The 17,612-nt window shown below is 41.8% G+C and overlaps 1 protein-coding gene across 2 annotated transcripts; it reads right to left on the minus strand.

Moving 5' to 3' along the window:
• Window positions 1-4,113: 4,113 nt before the first annotated feature.
• On the minus strand, window positions 4,114-8,646 carry LOC136521076 (uncharacterized). Of its 2 annotated transcripts, none has more exons than XM_066514794.1 (9): window positions 8,461-8,646; window positions 7,765-7,815; window positions 7,468-7,489; window positions 7,242-7,356; window positions 7,121-7,153; window positions 6,425-6,550; window positions 5,098-5,204; window positions 4,923-4,994; window positions 4,114-4,828 (listed from the first exon to the last, which is right to left on the minus strand). In XM_066514794.1, the coding sequence occupies exons 1-9, from the start codon at window positions 8,644-8,646 to the stop codon at window positions 4,452-4,454; spliced, it is 1,089 nt and encodes a 362-aa protein (XP_066370891.1). In that variant the 3' UTR covers window positions 4,114-4,451. The 2 variants fall into 2 exon arrangements, with proteins under 2 accessions (XP_066370891.1, XP_066370892.1); XM_066514795.1 differs by having other exon boundaries at window positions 8,388-8,504.
• Between the last annotated feature and the right edge of the window lie 8,966 nt (window positions 8,647-17,612).

The raw sequence follows: 17,612 nt of genomic DNA on the forward strand, positions 1-17,612 counted from the left end.
GGAGAGGGGTGGACGCGGACACGCGACAAGTCGCCCAAAACGGCTGCCGGATAGCAACCAGAAAGTCGCTGGGATTCTCTTCACGTTTTTGGGCGCTTGAACTTGTCAGTTTGTCACACTGACGCGCTCTCCTTTGAACGGACAAACATCTCTCTTCAAAAGATCTCTCCTACGGTCAATCTACTAATTCTAGTTAGATCTATCTCTGATAAAAGTAATGGTGATGTAAACTTTAGGTGGGTAGACCCTTTTAACGATTGGGTAAGCAAATGGGGTTTAATAGAGTTGGAGTTAAGGAACAGGAAGTTCACTTGGACCAATAATCAGGAGAATTTGGTCATGGCTAGATTAGATAGAGTTTTTATGTCAACTGAGTTAGAGGATGTTTTCCCCCTGGCTAGGGTGAAAGCTCTTGATAGAATTCCTAGTGATCATAATCCTATTTTGGTAGACTTAGGGGATAGTCTCTTTTATGGTAAAAAAAGATTTAGATTTGAGAAATGGTGGTTATTAGAGGAATCCTTTAAGAAAGTAGTTGAGAAGGCTTGGACTTGGTCTTGTAATGATAGGAAAAGTATAGATATTTGGCAGTTCAGAGTTAGAACTTTTAGAAGACTTGTTGGCCCGTTCGGCTTACCTTATAATCCGCACTATTCAGCTTGTTTTTTCAGCCGGAACATTGTTTTTCTCTCACAACAATACAGCCTAGAACAGTGTTTTTCAGCCAATTCAGCCTAAGTTTCAGCAAGCCTGAACGGGGCCGTTAGAGGGTGGACTGCCAATCAGATAGCTATTAATAACAAGACCAAAGTCCAGCTGTCTCATAAATATAATATATTAGATAAGGCTTTAGAAGAAAGGGATTTAGACGAGTCTGAATGGACTAGGTACAAACAGTTAGAGGTTGAGCTTGATAAGTTTTGGAGGATGGAGGAGATTAAAATCAGACAAAGGTCTAGGGATAGGGATATTTTAGAAGGGATAGGAACACAACTTATTTTCATACGGTGGCTAACTATAGAAGTAGGAAAAAAAGAATTGACTACTTAGAAAGCCCTATTGATCATGTGTCTGATAAGAAGGGGGATGATGAATATAGCTGTAGGTTTTTATAAAGATTTATTTGCTTGTGAAGATAGAGGTGATATCAGACTTAGTGATGATTTCTGGGAAGAGTCCCAAAAAGTTAGTAGAGAAGAAAATGATTTCCTAGTTGCTCCATTTTCTGAGGAGGAAATTAAAGAGGCCATTTTTAATTGTTACCCTAAGGGGAGCTCCTGGACCTGATGGGCTATCATTTCTCTTTTATCAGAAATTTTGGGATACCATTAAGAAGGATGTTCTTGCTATGTTTGCTGATTTTTATAAAGGAGAGCTAGATATATATAGGTTAAATTTTGCTTTAGTGACTCTAGTGTCAAAAGTTAATGATGCTTGTAATATGAAACAATTTAGACCCATTAGTTTGCTTAATTGTAGTTTTAAAATATTATCTAAGCTCTTGACCAATAGATTAGGGAAAGTGGCTCAAAGATTAGTGGCTACTAATCAGAGTGCTTTTATTAAGGGTAGATACATTCTTGAGAGTGTTGTTGTTGCTCATGAGATAGTACATATTTTACATAAATCAAAGGACAAAGGGGTAGTACTAAAATTAGACTATGAAAAGGCTTACGATAGAGTAAGCTGGGATTTCCTATTTGAAGTACTAGAAACTAGGGGATTTGCCACTAAGTTGACTTAATGGATTAAGCAGGTTGGTTACAGGAGGTTCTTTAGGCATTTTAGTAAATGGAGAGGAGAGCCCTTACTTTAAGCCTGGTGAAGGGTTAAGACAGGGGGATCCTCTAGTCCCCCTTGCTGTTCAATCTTGTGGGGGATGCTTTTTTCAGAATGCTAGATAAATCAGCTAGATCTGGACTTATTCAGGGTGTCCTCCAGGATTTTAGAGAAGGGGGTATTCTATCTCTGCAATATGCAGATGATACTATCCTTTTTTCAAGTGCAGACTTTTCACATCTTTATAATTTGAAGCATGTGATCATGTGGTTTGAACAAATTTCTGGGATGAGGGTCAATTTTCATAAGAGTGAAATAATTACTTTGAATTTACAAGAGGAGGACACTCAGAGAGTAGCTAGTATCTTTAACTGTCCCATTGGTTCCTTTCCTTTGAAATACTTAGGGGTTCGCCCTTCATTATGACAAGTTATCTAGAGAAGAGCTGCAGCCATTAGTTGATAAGTTGCTTCATAGAATTGCAGGTTGGAGAGGGAAATTGCTATCCTTGGCTGCTAGAGCTCTATTAGTTAAAACTTGTTTGGCTAGTATTCCTATCTATCTTCTTTCTTTTATCAAGTTTTCTAAATGGGCTATAAGAATCTTAAATACTAATATGAGTAATTGCTTGTGGAATGACTTAGAAGGAGCCCATAAGTATCACTTAGCTAATTGGGAATTAGTTTCTGTAAGTAAGGAGTTTGGGGGCCTTGGGCGGCCTAATCTTAGGGATTTAAATATTTGCAGGATAAGGAAAAACTTTGGAGAGAGGTGTTAGATTTTAAATACAACACTAGCAATGTGAATATTTTTCAAGCAAAATCTGTTCCCCTTTCTTTAAGGGGTTTATGTGGGCTGTTCAAGCAGCTAAGATGGGTTACAGATGGGTTATTGGGAATGGTAGAAGATTAAGATTTTGGGAAGATAATTGGTTAGGGTCCTCTAGTTTATCCATTCAGTATTGGAAGCTATATAGACATGTTAATGAAAAAAACAGTTCAGTAGCTAGTTTGTGGGATGGAGTCGAGTTGAAATGCACTTTTAAAAGAATGGGTGATGTGCGTATGCTGGAACTTTGGGAGGAAGTTTGTCAACTTGCCGCCACTATCAAATTTAGTGAGGAGGAAGACTCCATGATTTGGCAGTTCTCTTCCAAGGGTGTTTATAATGTGCAGTCTTTATACAAAATCATCAATTTCAGAGGCATCCAACCAGTTTTAGTTTCTTCAGTTTGGGATATTAAGATACCTCCTAGAGTACAGTATTTTTTATGGTTACTAAGTAAGAATAAGCTCTTGACGAGGGATAATCTTGGTAAAAGAAGGAAAGTAGAAGATTCTACTTGTCTCTTCTGTAATGAGCAGGAATCAGTTAACCACTTGTTCTTTGACTGTGTGGTTGCTAAACAACTTTGGGAGGTTCTTTCAAGTATCTTCGGTATCCAGTTGGGGAACTCTTTAGACAATATAGGGAAGTTTTGGTTAAGTAATAAACGTAATGGAGTTTTGAATATTTGTACTTCTGCTGCTGTTTGGAGCCTTTGGAAGCTTAGGAATGATTTATGTTTTCAGAGAAAAATGTGGAGGAGTATGGCGATACTCCTTTTCAACATGGCTGTGATGTTGCAAAACTGGATCATCTTATGCCCGGAGGAGAAGAAGGAAGATCTCAAACAAAAAGTGTTGCTGATCAAGACGGAAGCTACTCAGGTGTCGTGGCTCCGCTGGAAGTAAACCCTGCCAACTGCTGGTGGGGGGAGGATAATATGTGTGCAAACCTGGCACTCGAAGTGCCGAGCTGAGGAGATTCTTACTGACCGGAAGATCGAGTCGTCAAGTCTGAAGCTCTGGCGTTAAATTTTGGCTCTGTTATAGCGGTTCTGTTGCTCTTCTCTGTAAAGTGGTTTAGTAGCTTCTGTTTTCGGAGTTTGCAGTAGCTTTTGAGTGAACTGTGTTCTAAACTGTGTTCAGATGGTATCACCATCTGCTGGGCTGTAATAAGACAAACTTGTCTGTTGACCCTTGGTTAATAGACGGGGGCTCGTCCCTAAAATTCTAAAAAAAACTAAATCTATATCTATCTATACCAAATCAATCTCTTAAAGAACAAAGTGATTCTTCATCCATTTCTTTTTTTATCTCCACTGATGCTAAAGAGCAAAGCGATTCTGTCATCCGTCTGCTCTCATCCTGTGTCCATGTCCCAGACTCGCGACATTTTCGTTTATTCTGTCCACTCCTCCGTGTCCCAGACTCAAGACAATGTTAGATGAAAAAAGGGTCCGATTCTAAGACATATTAACAGGCAGTATAAATTCGATTAAAAAACGTTAGCAATAACTCGTGATCATTGAATAAATCTCTAAGTAACAAATTATTTAAATGACCAAGACTAAATCATGATCATTGAATAAATCTCTTAGTAACAAATTGTCTAAATGACCATGCAAAAAATTACATTTTCGATAAGCACAGGCACATTTTGCTAGTAATAAAGTAGAAGCCGTACCAGAACATCGCAGACGAAAACAAGCACATTAGGTTCCAGGCTCTATAATAAAGTGCTGCTTTTAGTTGGCATACAAGCCATTTTGTAACACTCATTAAACAACTTTAGCATCGCCTCGAGCACATTTACAGCATTCACAACAGTTACATTTTCGTCACATAGCATCACATATGCTCTGGAGGATGCTTATACAAGACGATTTCCTCCTCGACCTCAGTCCTGGCGCTACTCACCAGCACCCAGACCTCGGAGATCTTCTCCACATGCCCTTCAGAGAGCTCAGCAATGGTGAACGCGCGCAATGTTGGAGCTATGGATCCCGATCCTTCAGGTTGATTTTGCTTGAACCTAGGAATTGTTTGGGCAAATTTCACTCTAGGGACAACTGCTCCGTTCAGATATATGGTGTGGTTGGCTCCAAAGGCGATCATCTTCCTCAAGCCTCTCCCATAGGCTAGGCTCTTGTGCATGTGCCCAAAAACGACCAGTGGGATGGAAACTCTGGCTTCCCTTTGCAGATCGGAGATGGCTCGCTCAAGATCTACATAGTTTTGTTCAAGCATGCGACATATGAAGTAGCTGTGTGAAGGAGAGGCAAAGTAAGTAGAGGGAAAGTATTGACATGAACACCAGACCTGGATCGCCATGGTCACCGCCACCAGGTACCCAATCCCGCCCACAGATATCATCCATTCTTGAACCTAGACCTGCATAACCACAGCATTGTATAGTCATGTTATGACTTCAAACATTTTCTTCATGTGTTTCATGAACTACCTATGAAATTTGCTCAATCAAATGTTAAGAGACCTGTTGGTCCATTATGTGCAAGCAATACGACAGAATGTCCCTCTGGTGCACCTGCAGCAGCATCGTATATCTTCTTTGCACTTCCAGCAATATCATTGACACCATAACTACAAGGTATTGTAACAATAGTAAATGGTCAATGGTGATTGGTGAAGATGGATCAAAACTAGAGGTATCAACAAGGGCTTAAACCTCCTCAAAGGAAAAGAAGGAAACTAGAATATTGTGTGACATGAAGTGAGTATATTTGATCGCAAAAAAGAAAAAAGAAGAAGTGAAGCTATATTTTCTGGAGAGTAGTTATGCAATAATGAAGAAGGCAGTGGCATACATTGCCAATGCAATAAAACCAGGCATAGATCTAAATTTTCCAAGAGCTACTGTGACTGACTACACCAAATAGTAGCCGATTTAGCTAAAGCTGCAAATTTCCTATTTTAGTCTACCATTTGGTCCTAACATCATGGACAAAAGGTGAAGAGTAGTTCAGTGATAAATGATAAATTTTGGGGATGAGTTGTGTTAATCATAGTTAGTGATGTATGAATGTGAATCAAAAAAGTTAGCTCCACATTCCACAATCAAAATCAAGCGAGCAGACAAACTGTGTGCATCCAGTCATAGGTAGCCATCCTTCTAAAGATAAAATTTGCCTTCAGTCCTTAAAAGCATCAATCTATAGTGCACTGCTGGACAAGAGCCAACTCAAATCGAACAGGTACCAGTTATCAGTTATCACCATTCCACCCAGCTTCCTATCACCTAAGGTCATTCCAGTTGTAATTCTACAGCCTACAAAAAGAACCTGATAACCAGTCAAGTGATACAACTAGGATCTCAACAATACAAAACATTGAATCAAGGCATCAATTCTTATTTCTTGCTGAAATCCTGATCCAGATTGGTTTAGGTTCCCCGACAGATCCCAGTGAATGCTCTTGATGGAATTAAAAAAAAAAAACAAGAAACAATCGCTTTCCTTATTCTTGGAGGTTAGCCACCCCTATCACTCCATCAGTTAAGTTACTAGTATTTATTCAGACAACTGTATGAACATGTGCAAGAGATTGTCTGACTATGCTTTGGAATCCTGCAGCTGAGAGACACATACATGAAAATGGGAGTAATACCATGCATGAAATGCAGTTGGTGAGAAAATAACTCCTACAGTTTATTCCGTCTTGGGTGATAAGTTGTAAATCCATGATTCCAAGAATATTACAAAATCTCAAAATAAATTCAAGGAAATGACAAAAGAAATATCAAAGTACAAAACAGAAAAGTTAACAAGCATATGTAATTATTAGTTATCATATCTCTTACCAACCATTTTAACAGAAGCTTTGGTCTAAATAGCCTATCACCCCCACAGGAAAATGGCCGTCCACCAACAACGCTCAGCTTAATTGATGGGAAGTCCAAACATTTGTATCCAACATGCTGCTCACCAAGGCTGATATTAATAAGAAAAAGGAAATGAAATATAAGTACTATTGATCATTTTCCAGCCTAGAAAGTATATTAATCTAGTGCAGAGTGAAGACAGTTAACCCCAGGATCATTCTACATGGCTATAACCTGGTTGAGTACCATCAGGTAGTTAGACCAAGAATCGGCTTTTAACTTAGTCCTAGAAGGCTAGTACAGTTTTACTCTACTAACTTCCAATTGGGTTCAGTATTATTCCAATTTCATTCTTCTAAAGAGGAAAGAAATTGTGACTAGGGGCTCATGTTGGGTTTCAACTCTAGCCTACCCCAACTTGCTTGGGACTAAAAGGCTTTGTTGTTGTTGTTGTTGTTGTAAAGAGGAAAGAAACTACTAAACAATAAAGCTGAAACTCTTAAAGTGGCCGTGATCAAGTGCGAGACAGCTGAAGAGCATAACATCAATTATGCAATCTACAAGGTGCAACATCTACTTCAACAAAATTTCCTTCCTAAAAAAACCCTGCTATCCTAGCAAAATATTGCAATAAACAATTAAACACATAGCTTATTGCAAAAGGCAGGAATATCTTTACCTTGCGAGCTGAAGCCGAACACGATCAACCTTCCTGAATGCCAACCAAGTACATGATGACATAAAAAGAAATTGAATTACTTTAGTACTTTCTCCTTTCAAGATGAAATCATGACTCTTACTTCTCTGAGAATTGATGCGTGTGCCAGCAATCATGATTGCCAAGAATTGCCGCCTTTGGTAACTGAAGATCTGAAATGCTTTTGACAAGTTCAACATTCTCGTTTCCATAATCACCTGCCATATATGGAGCAAAAGGAAAACAGAAGATGGCAAACACCAATAATTCATTTCACAGAATAATTGAGTAAAAAATGAAGTAAAGGAAATATATGGAAAGCAGCGTACCTGTAAAAAGCACTAAATCCGGCTGCATTTTACAGAGAGCAAGTTAGAGTTTCTGAGGAAAAGAGTTTCCTACAGTGATGTTGATACAAATATTTTCTGTTCAATTCTGATGTTACTGTGCGTGGAAGTATTGCAAATGCATGGAAAGCATATGGAATAAGACATATTTTAGACAATAGCACATTGTAGAACTATAGAAGTAGAGAGAAGAGAGAAGCTAAATATGAAGTGTACACAGCCTAACAAGATATCCAATGGACTAGTTTATCAGAAAGCTGAAAGGTCAATATGCAATACCTGAAGAAATTGGAGTGCCTTTGAATCTTCCTCAAGGGCCCAATCATTGTGCTGCAAGGATCAACACATAAAAGCCAATAAATTAGTACAGCACACGATCAGAGATCTCATCATATGAATTTTAAGCCCAGAAGAATAAATGGTACAGAAGTTATTCTGTTACCACTACAATTAATGGTCTAACACTGACTCTGACCAAGCCACAAAAGTAAGTCATTCACTCCTCCTAAATCATATCCATGAGAGGAATCCAAGTGACTAGAAGCTTTGTGTTTGATCAGCAGAACATGGAATCAAAGGATCCGCCCGAGACTCTATGCTTGGTCATGCTCAAATTTGGGGGAAACACAACCCATGTAATTTGTCGACCCCGAAGGCTCAAGGGCCAAAGGAAATCATCTCCCCATTTCAAACATTCTAAACTGGAACTCTAGAAATCAAATACCGCCTGAGTCCCGCGCCCATCCACGAACCCTACTGAGGCTTGCATCATCCAGTGACCCCAAAACCGCAACAATCAAGTCAATGTTCAGAACCCCAGCTCTCAAATCCTCTCTTGTCTCCTCGCTTCTAATCCTTGAACCTGAAACCCAACATGGGATAACAAAGGGCTATACCCGTACCAAACCCATATGTCTGGCGTCCCCTCCCTCCTAAGGAAGAGAGTGCATGGTTGTCAAGAGAGATGGAGGGTACCACGTCGCCGACGACTGCGATTCGGACGCGGCGGCGGCCTGCGCCGGAAGCAGAGTCCATGACCCTGCGTCTGGGATGGGACGGAGGCGAGGATGGGCGAGGAGGAGGAGGGTTTGCGGAGGCACGCGCGGCTACAGCTGCTCCGGCCGCCGACCACGAGGAAGGAGAGCAAGACCGCAATACCATTTTCTTTTTCAGTTTTTTATAAGATTTAGAATTTTCCGAACTACTCTTTGCTCGCATTTTTTTTCCCAACCTCCTGATGGGCCGGGCCGCATTGTTTGGTGGCTCGTGCACGGTGCACTGGACGCACGCGCGCGGACGGGCGGACGGCGGACTTGTCACCTGTGGCTCTCAGAGTCAAGTCAGAGGATGCACTCCATGTTGGCTGTACGGCACTGAGGGCTTGTGTCATTGACTCGTTGTGTTTCACTAACTTTAGCATACAATAACTCCATAAAAAATTGAGTTTTTGGAGTATATCCTTTAGATGCTCTGCAAAACAACGGGAGTTGGCTCTCAGTTCATTTTTTAGTAGAGTTTGTAGAATTGACTCTATTTGGCTAGTAAAGTTAGGAGCTAAGATGGAAAAGATAGAGCGAATAGTCCCAAACGAGCTCTAAAACAAGTGTTGCAACTTGCAATAGTAAATTACATAATGTTGGTAAACACATTGCCTCTGAAATGTAGATCAAGGGTAAGCATCTTACTTAGATGGGGAACTGTTGATGTACCTCGCCCTAGGTCATCATTCAGTGCATAGCGCCGCAGCGGCTTGGACGTCGGTGTCGTGGCAGCTCGGCGCAGTGGAGTTCAGCATAGTGGTGGCGAGGTCTAGTGGCGATGCAGAGGCGACGATGAGGTTGGTGGCGGCGAAGTCAGTGGGTCTTCCCGTCGCTGGCAGCACTCTCTTTAGATCGGGTTAGGTTTAGCTGTTGGTGGGTCACAGCGGCTTCGGTCAACCTCGTTGTTAGAGCCCTGATCTCCACCTCTCTTTATAGTGCTGTGCGACAGGGGCCCACCAACCATATTAGGGTTGGGCGCCCCCGATCAGGGCGCAGATCCAAGGGCCCGGCCTATTGGTGGAGATCAACTAACATTCTCCCCCTTGATCTCACTACCATCTTTCAATTTCATATCATTTACTTTTGTTTATTCCATTACAGATTAGGGCATAGAGCATGTTTCATCGTTATAGTCAATTGCCAATAGATTTAACAACTACAACACACCACTCTGTTCTGAAATAGATACTTAACTTTGGGCCTTCTTTTGTCCAGGAATTTTAGACTTTTTCTTAAACCCATGCTAGCTACATGTTCTCTAAACACGTTGGGTGGTAAGCCTTTTGTATGTGGATCCGCAAACATCTTTTCGGTACTTATATACTCAAGACTTATGACATGATCCCGGACTTTATCTTTTACAACATAATACTTTATGTCAATGTATTTGGCAGCACCACTTGACTTATTGTTGTGAGCATAATGTACTGCTGGATTATTATCGAAGTATAACTTAAGTGGTCTATAGATGTCGTCAACCACCTTCAAACCGGGTATGAACTTCTTTAGCCAGTTCACCTGCCTCGTTGCCTCATAACACGCTACAAACTCGACATACATTATGGACGATGTAGTGACGGTTTGCTTTGAGCTTTTCCATGAAATAGCTCCCCCTGCGAGAGTGAATACATATCCAGACGTGGATTTTCTATCATCTCCCGCATAATCAGAATCAGAATATCCCACTATATGGAGTGAATCTGATCTTCTATACGTCATCATGAGGCTTTTCGTTCCTTGCAAATAACGCAAGACTTTCTTTATCATTTTCAGTGTTCTATTCTAGGATTGCTCTAGAATCTGCCAAGTAACCTGGTAATAAATGCCAAGTCAGGGCGTGTACATACTTGAGCATATTGCAAGCTTCCGATAGCTGAAGCATATGGAACCGTTTTCATTTGATCGATCTCATACTGGTTCCTAGGGCATTGAAAATTCCCATATCTATTGCCCTTAACTATAGGAGCAGGTGAGGGACTACATTTGTGCATACTGAATTTCTTTAAGATCTTTTTTGTGTATGCCTTTTATGATAGTCCTAATACCCCTTTAGTTCTATCTCGGTGAATTTCGATCCCTAGAACAAATAAAGCTTCACCAAGATCTTTCATATCAAATTTTAAGGACAAAAACTTCTTTGTCTCTAGTAGTAGACTGACATCACTACTAGCAAGTAAGATATCATCCACATACAGGACAAGGAAGATAAACTTCCTATTCTTAAACTTTGCATAGACACAATTGTCCTCTACATTCTCTTTAAATCCAAAATTCCTTATTGTCTGGTCAAACTTCAAGTACCACTGTCTTGAAGCTTATTTTAATCCATAAATGGATTTCTTTAGGCGCCATCCCATTCGTTCTTTTCCTTCCATGACAAAACCTTTTGGTTGTGCCATATAAACATTTTCCTCCAAGTTCCCATTGAGAAATATCGTGTTTACATCTATCTGATGTAATTCTAAATCGTAATGTGCCACTAATGCCATTATGATTCTGAAGAAATCCTTATATGAGACTGAAGAAAAGGTCTCATTGTAATCAATCCCTTCTCTTTGCGTAAAGCCTTTTGCCATAAGTCGCGCTTTATATCTCTCTATATTCCTCTTGAGAGTCAAGTTTTGTTTTGTAGACCCATTTACAGCTTACTGTTTTGGCTCCTTTAAGAATTATTTCTAAGTCTCAAACTTTATTGGCATTCATAGATTTCATTTCATCTTTCCATGGCCTCAAGCCACTTTGATGAATGATCACTTCTCATGGCTTCTTCAAATGAGGTGAGGATCATCCTCCATTTGAAATTTCCTCAGTGTTGTATACTTCATAGGCAGCAGGAATAGCTGATTTTCTAACTCTTTGAGACCTTCTAGGGGCCTCCACATTTGGCACTTCTGTTTGAGGCTGTTGTTGCTCCCCCTCATGTGTGGCAATAGGTTCCTGAAGAAAAGGTTCCTCATCGTCATTCATTGTTGCCACAGATAGAATAACAACATGTGCTGGCACCACAAGTATCTTGCACTGTCGGTGCAGCGATAGCAGGTAGTGAGAAAAAATGGCTCATGAATTCATCGGAGTGGGCGCATACACCCGCTTCTCTTCAAGGTCAATTTCTCGAGCTACCATGATCCCCCTCATTATTTCTTCTTCTAGGAAGACAGCGTGTCTCGTTTCCACAAACTTTGTATGTCTCTCTGAACAGTAGAAACAAAAACCTTTTGACTTTTCTAGATAGCTAATGAAATAGCAACTTACTATTTTGGGATCTAGCTTTCTAATATTTGGGTTAAATGCTTTAGCCTCAGTAGGACCCCCACACATGTAAGTGGTTTAGTGAGGGTACTCTTCCTATCCACAACTAATATGGTGTTTTGGGCACCAACTTACTTGGTACTCTATTGAGAATATGAATGGCGGTTTTTAATGCCTCCATCCACAAGCTCAATGGTAAGGTAGAGTAACTTATCATACTGCACACCATATCCATCAGGGTACGATTGCGTCTTTTAGCTACTCCATTCTACTAAGGTTTGCCCGGTGTAGAATACTGGGCTACTATGCCATTCTCCTGTAAGAACCTTGCAAAAGGTCCAGGAACTTGGCCATATGGAGTATGCCGACCGTAGTACTCCCTCCACGGTCGGACCTGACTATCTTAATCTTTAAATTATGTTGGTTTTCAACTTCTGCCTTAAATATCTTAAATTTATCCAATGCTTCTGTTCTTTTTATGATTAGATAAATGTAGCCATAATGGAAGTAATCATCTGTGAATGTTATGAACGAATCATAATCATCCACACTCTTTATAGGAAACGGACCATATATGTCTATGTGAATAATCTATAAAATGCCTACGCTTCATTTGGCATCTTTCTTAATTTTCTTTACATACTTTCCTTTTATGCATTCTCCGCATTGTTCTAAATCTGAGAACTCTAATAGAGGAAGAATATCATTCTTAACTAGTCTTTCTATTCTCCCTCTCGAAATATGGCCTAAACAATAGTGCCATAATTTTGACGATGCATCGTGAGCTCTCTTATGCCACCATTTCCAGAGTAACTCTCTGTCACCAGCTACTTTATCAGCTGGGTAGCATATGTCTTTGAAGAGCCAGTGAACTGACTCTTTATTCTATTGAGGTACTCGGTGACCGTGTCACACTCTAGGATTGAGCCCACAATTGTAGGCTCAATCATGTTCTTTATCACAGCCAAACATTTCTTGTTGGCAGTGACCCACTTCCTATGCTCAAGGCAATATGACATTTTTTGGGATTTAAAATCCCTCTCTTTAGTTGTCCAAGCGGTATCAGCCTCGTTTGTCTTCCTCACCGGTGCCACAGGATTAGTGGGACACGGTGAGGTGACTACCCAGTCCACCTCAGCCAAGATGAAGGCCAGGTCAATCTTTTCTTAACATAAAAAATAACAATAATTGCATGCCTTTATTCCAACGTTGATCAAAATTAAAAGATACAACTGTTCTTATACACTAATTCTACATCACCATTGGACAGAAATAGAATTAATGCATAAAATTATTAAAATTACGATATTGTTATTAACAACATTGGTCAGAAAATAACAACATCATAATCATGTCTAAATCTCTTTTTCTCTAATTAAATATCACGTTGGTTCAAAATAACTAGAGAATAAACAATTTCTTTAGCAGCGGAAGCATGAAAAATTCATTATCTATTTTTCAGAAGCATTAAACTTTTCTTAAATATTCTCTAAAAATTATCACATTGTTTCAAATTTTAACAGAGATACTAAACTAGATAAAATTCATCAAAAATGCTTCTAAAAATAAAACTTAAACTCGTATGAACACTGTTCATTTGGCCCAAATCAGCTGAAACAGTGAAATCTGGTTCGGCCTGTTTTTGTTTTCGCACGCGCGCTGCCACCCAGGCTGCAACATGGGCCTGGGCCGGTAAAGCGACCCAGTTGCGCTCCACCATCAGATCGCATCCGACGGTCGCCCGACCATCTTGCCCGAACAAAACCGTGGGCGCCGGTCTCTCCCGAACCCTAAACGCTCATTTGCGCCTCCTCCTTCTCTCTCTCACTCTCTCAGCCGCAGCAAGGTGAGTCTGAGCGAGCAGATGATGGAGGGCGAGCAGAGCCTCGGTGTCGTCGTCAGCCCCCTCGCTGGCAACTGCGCTCCCCAGTGGGTGAGCGTGTCACCGTCGCACGGTCTGGCTGCGGTGCCCCCTTGGCCAGAGCCCAGCGAGCAGTGCCCCCGGCTCGGCCTTCTTCTCCCCACGCACCGGCAAGCCGCACAACGGTGGTGTCAGCAGCGGTCAAGGCAGGCCTCCCCTTCCCCTTCTTCCCCTTCTGATTTGGGTCTGGTTTGTTCTTCTCGGATTTAACCGATTGGGGATCTAGGGTTAGGGTTTCGTTCTGTTCTTCTTCTCCCTGAATTGATTGTGGGTTTAGGGTTCGGTTTCGAGTAGACTTGAAGCCGAGCCCTCCTTCTCTTCTTTCTTTGATTTTCCTTTCTTTTCTTCTCGGATTTGTCCAATTTGGGGATTAGGGTTTGGTTCACTGTTGTTCTTCCCCGAGACTAATTCACGGGTTAGGGTTTGGCTTTGAGATCCTTTCCAAAACCGACACCCTTTCTCTTCTCTGTGCTTCACCCGATTAGGGTTAGCTACCGGCGGCTGTCGGTCTAGCTCTGGCGAGCCGCCTCCCATGCCCTTTCCCCTTTCCCCTTCTCTGTCTGTAGATCTTGTTGTTTTCTTCTTGGTTCTTTGCCGATTGGGGATTAGGGTTAGGGTTAGGGTTTTGTTAGGGTTAGGATTAACCCGATTCATTTTTCTTTTGGTTTGGGTTTGGTTGAACCCTCTGATCTTTTCTTGCCATGTGCCGACGAAGCCGGCGGTGCAGCACCTTTCCCCACGCGGTGGCGGTGGTGACCGATAGTCAGTGACTCCCACCACCCTCCTGGTCTCTTTTCTATTTTCTTTTACTCGGTTAGGGTTTGGGTTTCAATCTGAAACAGATCGAACCCTTGTTCTTTCTTTGATTTCTTTTCAATACTCTACCCCATACTAGATCTACACACTGTTAACCTGGCTCTAGTACCATTGTTGGTAAACACAGTGCCTCTAAAACATAGATCAGGGATAAGCATCTTACTTAGATGGGGAAACTATTGATGTACCTCGCCCTTGGTCATCATTCGGTGCATAGCGCCACAACGGCTTGGACACCGGTGTCATGGCAGCTCAACGTAGTGGAGTTCAGCGTAGTAGTGGCAAGGTCTAGTGGCGATACAGAGGCAACGGTGAGGTTGGTGGTGGTGAAGTCATTGGGTCTTTCCATCACTGGCAACACTCTCTTTAGATCGGGTTAGGTTTAGCTGTTGGTGGATCACGGCGGCTCTGGTCAACCTTATTGTTAGAGCCCTGATCCCCACCTCTCTTTATAGTGCTGTGCGACAGGGGCCCACCAACCATATTAGGGTTGGGTGCCCCTGATCAGGGCACAGATCCAAGAGCCCAATAGGCCATTGGGTCTATTGGTGGAGATCAACTAACACATAAAGGTATCTCTCATAGTCTCGTTTGAAATGTCAACCTGTCAAGTCTCTGTTGATTGGGGCTAAAGATGCATGGAAGTTGCATGAATCAACATCGGACCATTCATGCTTCACTTAAGGCGTGTTACACTTGGGCGAGCATCTCTATAGGATAGATCAATACCCCTGGTGTGCTCTCCTCATGGGTGGCACCAACGGAGTGCTTTTTCCAGCGTCCTACAAGGGTTTATATTAGGTGCCGATGCAGAAAGTGACCAACATGTAAATATTTGTAGTTTTGCCGTACGTTGTGATCGGAGGTGGCCTAGCACTCAATGACATAGGGTTTATACTGGTTTAGGTAACATGTCCTATGTCTAGTTTGAGTCGGTCGGTGACTTTATTCTTGAGCCTAGGTGCTCAAAGTCTACAGTGGGGTTACAAACGAGAAGGAGAAAGATGGGGTGTACAAGAAGTCTGGTCGGCTCTAGTCGGAAGGGCTAAGAACGATAGGAGCTCCGCTGTGAGCTAAGTGTTTAAGCGTATGCTTGAGGTCTGAATCTGGTGGTTCTGTGGTTGTGAGCTAGTGAACTTGATCGATCTAATGAATCTAAAGGGACTGAGCCTGAATCAACTTGGTTTATTGGGAGAGAGCGCATCCCCTTTTATAGATGAAGGGGATGGCCTTACAGGTGAGAGGGAGAGAGTACGAATGCTTCTAAGCCTTGTTGCCCACACTGAGGGGTACAAAATAATGGTAGGCGCCCACAACACTGTTGATATCACTGTAGAATGTCAGATGCATGTGGGAGGTTACATCGTCTTGTTTGGGTATAGCAGATGTCGGTATCTGCTATACTATTGATGCCCATAGGCATGTAAGGGGTTTTCACCATGTTCACTTGGTACGGTAATTTCAGCGCTCACAGCACTGTCGATGCCCAGAGGCATGTGGGGGAGCCTTACCGTATGGGAGTCAATGACGCCTACAATACTATAGAGGGAAATGTCGGCGTCTACAATACTATTTGTGTCAGGATGGTTAGAGGGTACTATTCCATGCAGGGTACGGTCCCTGGTACCGTGGTTTGACTTATGCGCCTCACCTCGCTTTTCTCCGCACGTCTCCTGGTCCCTACCGAGCGGGCGTCCCCGGTCGGTTGAACCCAGTCGGCTCTGGTCGTGCCAGTCGGAGAAGAGCGTTGAGCAGGGGATGGGCGTATCCCTGGTCAGAGAGCACGGGGTCAGAGTAGGAAGCGGTGTTTTTTGGCCAGGCCTTCCGGTCGAAGAGACCATCCGGAGGCGGGCTAACGACCGAAGTGAGCGCTCCGGTCGGAGAGGTGGGCCAGAGTTGGAAAATGGGCGTTGTTCCTCCTCGGCTTGATCTTCCAGTCTTAGATTGGATCACTCCCCCAGCATGTCGCTCAGGTATTTGGACCGGCCCATGAGTTGTGCGCTGTCTGCTTAGGCCGGGCCTTTGCGGGGAAGCCGGTCTACGAGGGACCCCGAGTTTATGAACCCGACATTAGGTATATCCATATACATGGACTCCCTCCATCTAGAAAAGAATGCAACTATGAGTTGCGTGCCAGCACAAATGGTTCATGTTTGACTAAATTTCTAGTAAATACTATTCACATTTATGGCTCCAAAATAATTTATTATGAAAATACATTTCGTAGTTAATCTAATAATATTTATTTGATATCATAAATATTGATATATTTTTTCTATAATTGATCAGACTTAGAATACTAAACCATAACACTATACTAGAATTGTAATTTTTTCAGAATGGAGGGAGTACTATATTAGCTTGCTTCTTGGATTGGATGCTTTGCCTAGCATATTTCTCATATAATAAAAGGATAGCTTCATCCCTCTTCTTAATTAATTTGCAATGAGAGCAAAAAAAATTACACGAGACATTTAGCAGCCAAGCTAAAATAAATACCATTGTAATCATTCTATTTTGCACGTGTCGGCGTAAAAACGTGTCGATGCGCCTAGCACACAGCAAGCCGGAATGATCTTCTTGATGAAGCAAGGCTGGGGATTCACTTGGCTTCAACGTAGGGTTAGCCGATCCTGCGAATTTCTCCCAAGGCGTGCCAGTCAATTTGACCTGCAATTGATAATGAGAGAAAGTTTATCAGTAATTTAAGGTAGAACATGCTGGCCAGACGGAAAAATCGACTAAATAGCCGATACACGCAGAAATCGGTTGTTACGGACTGTAAAGCTTGTGGGTAGCGATTTATTTTATATTGACAAGTACAATACACGCAGATGTAAGAAAAATCATCAGCTAGGTAGATATTATCAGTGTAAAGTATTGAGCTGATGAATCTAAAGAGAAAGGATATAACATACGAATAAATCGACTATCTAGTATAAATAGATCTATAAACGCTCTGAATCTAATCGGTTACCATCAACAGCGAGGTTCGACCAGATCAATGGTAGCTATGACGATAATAACAAACTAAAACCGAAGAATCTATAAAACCATCTATACATTGATAGGCTTTCTGGAAAAACATGTTATATGTGTGA

Source organism: Miscanthus floridulus, chromosome 18, assembly GCF_019320115.1.
Source record: "Miscanthus floridulus cultivar M001 chromosome 18, ASM1932011v1, whole genome shotgun sequence".
NCBI lineage: Eukaryota > Viridiplantae > Streptophyta > Magnoliopsida > Poales > Poaceae > Miscanthus > Miscanthus floridulus.